Source organism: Lathyrus oleraceus, chromosome 2 (assembly GCF_024323335.1).
Source record: "Lathyrus oleraceus cultivar Zhongwan6 chromosome 2, CAAS_Psat_ZW6_1.0, whole genome shotgun sequence".
In the NCBI taxonomy this organism is placed as follows: domain Eukaryota; kingdom Viridiplantae; phylum Streptophyta; class Magnoliopsida; order Fabales; family Fabaceae; genus Lathyrus; species Lathyrus oleraceus.
In genome coordinates, this window is record NC_066580.1 from 273,906,436 (window position 1) to 273,912,873 (window position 6,438).

At 39.0% G+C, this 6,438-nt stretch overlaps 1 protein-coding gene across 1 annotated transcript; it reads right to left on the reverse strand.

Annotated features, from left to right (window-relative positions):
* Positions 1–3,235: 3,235 nt before the first annotated feature.
* On the reverse strand, positions 3,236–3,736 carry LOC127122879 (uncharacterized). The gene has a single exon (XM_051053155.1). The coding sequence runs from the start codon at positions 3,734–3,736 to the stop codon at positions 3,236–3,238; it is 501 nt and encodes a 166-aa protein (XP_050909112.1).
* Between the last annotated feature and the right edge of the window lie 2,702 nt (positions 3,737–6,438).

The following is a 6,438-nucleotide window of genomic DNA, read 5'->3' on the forward strand; positions in this document are numbered from 1 at the left end:
CATCATGGGTTGGTTTGTTTACCTTTTTAGTTCCTTTACCAGAGTTTTGATACATGGCTGGATTTTGGAGTCTTGGGTCAATTGGTTCATCTAATTTTGTCCCACTTCGTAGTGTAATAGCATTAGCATGGCCTTTTGGGTTAGGGTGTGGTTGACCAGGAAATGTTCCAACTGGGGCTGCTATTGTTTCTTGTTGTTGGGCTACATGGAAAATCTGGGTTTCTAACATTTTATTATGGGTAGCCATGGCATCAAGTTTACTTGCCAATTGTTTAATCATTTCACTCGTATGAGCATTTTTATTTGTGAAATCTTTGTTTTGTTGAGCTTGAGCAGTCATAAAGTTTTCCATCATTATCTCTAGATTTGACTTTCTAGGTGCTTGTGGAGCAACAGGGGCTCCTTTCTGATAACCAGGTGGAATTGCAGGTGTTAGGTTTGAAGGAAACAAAGCGTTGTTATCTTTATAAGAAAAGTTCGGATGATTTCTCCATCCAGGATTGTAAGTGTTGGAATATGGGTTTCCTTGAGTGTAATTTACTTGGTTGGTAGGAATACCAGCCAATAACTGACAATCAGCATTAGTGTGCCCAGAGGTTCCACACAATTCACAACTTGGTGTTACTGCAGCCTCGATAGCTGCTGGTGTTATAATTAAGCTTTTGATCTTTTGAGTAAGTGCATCTATTTTAGCATTGATGCGGTCTATGCTATTAACTTCGTACATTCTGCCTTTCGGAGTTAGTTTTTCGGTAGAAGTGCATTCAACTCCCTATTATAAATGATTTTGATCCATGTTCTGTATAAGTTCATATGCTTCATCATATGGTTTGTCCATTAAAGCACCATCAGCTGCAACGCTCAAACTCATTTTAGTGTTATTCAAAAGACCATTGTAGAAAGTATGGACAATCAACCATATCTTAAGTCCAAGGTGTGGACAAAGTCGCATCATGTCCTTGTATCTTTCCCAAGCATAGAAAAGAGATTCGTTGTCTTTCTACTTAAATCCATTGATTTAAGCTCTTAGCATATTCGTCTTGCTTGGTGGGAAATATCCTAAAAAGACTTTCTTCAACTCGTCCCCTGTGGTTACAGAGTTCGAAGGTAGAGACTGGAGCCAAGCTCTAGCTCTATCTCTTAAGGAAAAAGGCAAAAGACGTAGTCTAATTGCTCTAGGACTGACACCATTTGCTTTCACTGTGTCTGCGTACAACATAAACACTGATAAATGTAAGTTTGGATTGTCTATAGGACTACCTGAAAATTGCTTTTGTTGAACGACTGATAACAACGAAGGTTTTAATTCGAAATCGTTTCAATTGATGGCAGGGGCAACAATGTTGTTATGTGGTTCCTCCTGTGAAGGAACAACATAATACTTAAGAGGCGTGTTATTTTGAATAATACCGCTACACTCAGCAGTAAGAATAACGATTTCATTATCCTCAAGATTTTTCTTATTAGATAAAATATCTTTAAGGAATTTAGCATATGAAGGCATTTGCGTAGTGGCTTCTGTGAATGGTATAGTGATATTAAGCTACTTCAGAAGTTGTACGAATTTCTTATATTATCCTTCATTTTTGGACTTAGCAAGTCTTTGAGGATAAGGTATAAGTGGTTTGTATGGTGGAGAAGGCACATAAGGTGTTTCTTTATCTTCTGACTCTCCATTTTTGTCTTCCTTTCCATCATGGGTTGGTTTGTTTACCTTTTTAGTTCCTTTACCAGAGTTTTGATACATGGCTGGATTTTGGAGTCTTGGGTCAATTGGTTCATCTAATTTTGTCCCACTTCGTAGTGTAATAGCATTAGCATGTCCTTTTGGGTTAGGGTGTGGTTGACCAGGAAATGTTCCAACTGGGGCTGCTATTGTTACTTGTTGTTGGGCTACATGGAAAATCTGGGTTTCTAACATTTTATTATGGGTAGCCATGGCATCAAGTTTACTTGCCAATTGTTTAATCATTTCACTCGTATGAGCATTTTTATTTGTGAAATCTTTGTTTTGTTGAGCTTGAGCAGTCATAAAGTTTTCCATCATTATCTCTAGATTTGACTTTCTAGGTGCTTGTGGAGCAACAGGGGCTCCTTTCTGATAACCAGGTGGAATAGCAGGTGTTAGGTTTGAAGGAAACAAAGCGTTGTTATCTTTATAAGAAAAGTTCGGATGATTTCTCCAGCCAGGATTGTAAGTGTTGGAATATGGGTTTCCTTGAGTGTAATTTACTTGGTTGGTAGGAATACCAGCCAATAACTGACAATCAGCATTAGTGTGCCCAGGGGTTCCACACAATTCACAACTTGGTGTTACTGCAGCCTCGATAGCTGCTGGTGTTATAATTAAGCTTTTGATCTTTTGAGTAAGTGCATCTATTTTAGCATTGATGCGGTCTATGTTATTAACTTCGTACATTCTGCCTTTCGGAGTTAGTTTTTCGGTAGAAGTGCATTCAACTCCCTATTATAAATGATTTTGATCCATGTTCTGTATAAGTTCATATGCTTCATCATATGGTTTGTCCATTAAAGCACCGTCAGCTGCAACGCTCAAACTCATTTTAGTGTTATTCAAAAGACCATTGTAGAAAGTATGGACAATCAACCATATCTTAAGTCCAAGGTGTGGACAAAGTCGCATCATGTCCTTGTATCTTTCCCAACCATAGAAAAGAGATTCTTTGTCTTTCTACTTAAATCCATTGACTTAAGCTCTTAGCATATTCGTCTTGCTTGGTGGGAAATATCCTAAAAAGACTTTCTTCAACTCGTCCCCTGTGGTTACAGAGTTCGAAGGTAGAGACTGGAGCCAAGCTCTACCTCTATCTCTTAAGGAAAAAGGCAAAAGACGTAGGCTAATTTCTTCAGGACTGACACCATTTGCTTTCACTGTGTCTGCGTACTACATAAACACTGATAAATGTAAGTTTGGATTGTCTATAGGACTACCTGAAAATTGCTTTTGTTGAACGACTGATAACAGCGAAGGTTTTAATTCGAAATCGTTTCAGTTGATAGCAGGGGCAACAATGTTGTTATGTGGTTCCTCCTGTGAAGGAACAACATAATACTTAAGAGGCGTGTTATTTTGAATAATACCGCTACACTCAGCAGTAAGAATAACGATTTCATTATCCTCAAGATTTTTCTTATTAGATAAGATATCTTTAAGGAATTTAGCATATGAAGGCATTTGCATAATGGCTTCTGTGAATGGTATAGTGATATTAAGCTACTTCAGAAGTTGTACGAATTTCTTAAATTGTCCTTCATTTTTGGACTTAGCAAGTCTTTGAGGATAAGGTATAAGTGGTTTGTAGGGTGGAGAAGGCACATAAGGTGTTTCTTTATCTTCTGACTCTCCATTTTTGTCTTCCTTTCCATCATGGGTTGGTTCGTTTACCTTTTTAGTTCCTTTACCAGAGTTTTGATACATGGTTGGATTTTGGAGTCCTGGGTCAATTGGTTCATCTAATTTTGTCCCACTTCGTAGTGTAATAGCATTAGCATGGCCCTTTGGGTTAGGTTGTTGTTGACCAGGAAATGTTCCAACTGGGACTGCTATTGTTACTTGTTGTTGGGCTACATGGAAAATCTGGGTTTCTAACATTTTATTATGGGTAGCCATGGCATCAAGTTTACTTGCCAATTGTTTCATGATTTCACTCGTATGAGCATTTTTATTTGTGAAATCTTTGTTTTGTTGAGCTTGAGCAGTCATAAAGTTTTCCATCATTATCTCTAGATTTGACTTTCTAGGTGCTTGTGGAGCAACAGGGGCTCCTTTCTGATAACCAGGTGGAATAGCAGGTGTAACACCCCGATAAAATATGATAATTATTTAATTTAAGTTAATAGTATATTTATTAATTTAATTAAATAATTGGAATATTATTGGAATTATTATTATTGGAATATAAAGTTGGAATCAGTAAAAAGTCCCATTTTTGGTAAAAAGGGTTTTTTTCACGTGAAAAGGGAGAAGCGACAGAAAAGTGGAAAAGGGCAAAGAGGAAGAGCAAGAGAACAAGGGTTGAAGAAGGGAAAAGCTTGAAGCTAAAGGATTGCCGGATTAACTCAGGTAAGGGGGGGTTTATCGTCGTTTAATGGGTATTATGGGTTAACATGTAATGGGTAGTAATAAACCATTGAATCGACTCTAATTAGGATGATTCATGCTGAAATTGGTGAACTTATGGATGAACGAGATATGGGTTATAATTGAAGAAAATTCGTAGGAATTAGATGTGATAAGGTTAGAAATTGTGAAATTGAATGTGTATGATCTGTGTTAGATAATATGAACGAATGATGTGTAAAAAAATTGGACTGTGGAAGGTTGGAATTGAGAAATCTCGTAGCAGAGAAAAACCCATAGCAGATCTGAAATTTTGGTTCTGGTCATACGCGTATGACACTAGGCCATACGCGTATGAGATGGCCTGGAGGGAGGGAATCTGGCGCTGATACGCGCCATACGCGTGTATTACGCGTAGCCTGTGAGTGGTACGCGTATGGGGTGAGGCCATACGCGTATGGATGAAGAAGATGATGATTCTAACGTAGTTTTGTCTCTGCTGGTACGTGTATGGGAGAAGTGGTACGCGTAGGATACGCGTACGAGATAGGCCATACGCGTATGGGCTTGGCTAGGAAATGGGCCATACGCGTATGGGCATGAGGCATACGCGTATGAGCAGAAGTTGGATTTTTCTGAGCTGTTGTTGTGCAGTTGTGGTCGTTTCAGCTGAGTGATGTAATTTAGCTGATGTATGATATAGTAGGGATCATTTCCCGTTGTTTTGAGCAGTATAGGTATTAGTAGAGTGTGCTAATACTGTGATTTATTATTTGGCATGATATGATATAATTCTGTGATAAATATGCTGATGATGTATGATGGTATGCACAATGCTGTGAATGTATCTGTTATGTATGCAATTGTGAATGGACTGTTTATGGCTTAGAGTGTGAGCATATGTCTATCTTGGATTGTTGTTGATGTTTGCATGCTAGGTGATTTAGCGTGTATAGCATGGCCTTTATGGTGGTAGCTAATTCCCATGGTGAGGAATTAGTGAGTTAGTTGTTGTGGATTGTTGTTGATGTTTGCATGCTAGGTGATTTAGCGTGCATAGCATGGCCTTTATGGTGGTAGCTAATTCCCATGGTGAGGAATTAGTGAGTGAGTCACTAGGTCTCAAATGAGTGGGACTAGTGAGCTTGGTAGCCGTATCTGGGTTTGATCGGTGAGGTTGAACTATGTGTTCACGAATAGTCGGTACCGCATGCATGGAGTCTCATTGCATAATGTATGTATGGCGTATAATATGAATGGATGTATTCCAATATTATACGTGTGTTTTGTGTTGGGTTGAGTATGATTATGATTTTGAGTTGATGTTGTCGTTGCTGAATGTGTGATCTGATTAGGGTGATGAAATGTGTTAATTTACTTAGCATTACATAATATTTTATAATGCTTATTATATCGATTGAGGAACTCACCCTTACAACTATGTTTCAGGTAACGAGCAGTGATTGAGTAGAAGCTAGTGCTTGGAGTCTAGTGTAGTTCCTTAGTGGGTCATGCTCTGGTATATGTAACATCGGGACGGGATGTTTTACTTTGTTTTCATTTTTGGTTGTTGAACAATTTTACATGTAATGTGTTACATGGTTTGCATGTTATTAGATTTCTATCCGCTGCGAATTGTGCAATGTTTTATTTTGATTAATAAATGAGCATGACAAGTTATTTTGGTGAATGGTGTGAAGTGTCAAGTGTGACACCCTGAAATTGCATATCTACTCTGATTTATATTTGTTGTTTTAATTAATTATTGGGGTATTTTAGAAGGGTGTTACATTAGTGGTATCAGAGCATTGTCGGTCGAGTCGAGTCGTAATTATTCTGTTTCCCTGTATGTGATAGGTGTTGTGTAACCCTATCAGTACTTATTGTTTTAGCCTGTTGGTTTAACTCAGAGATGGCTGGAAGAGGTAGAGATGATGCTGCGATTGCTGAGGCTCTGGGTATGCTAGCTGGAGTACTTGGAGGGAATCCGAATGTTGTGGGATTGGGAGCTGCTCGTCAACTGAGTGAGTTCCAGAGGAACAATCCTCCAATGTTCAAGGGAGCATACGATCCAGATGGTGCTCAGAAGTGGTTGAAGGAGATCGAGAGGATCTTCCGAGTGACTGAGTGTGCCGATAACCAGAAGTTCAGGTTCGGTACGCATATGCTGTCAGAGGAAGCAGATGATTGGTGGGTGGCTGCCCGCACTGAGTTGGAAGCTGCTGGGAATGCTGAGATCACTTGGGCGGTGTTCAGGGAGAGATTCCTGAGGAAGTACTTTCCAGAGGATGTCAGAGGAAAGAAAGAGATAGAGTTCTTAGAATTGAAGCAGGGCAACCGGTCTGTTACTGAGTATG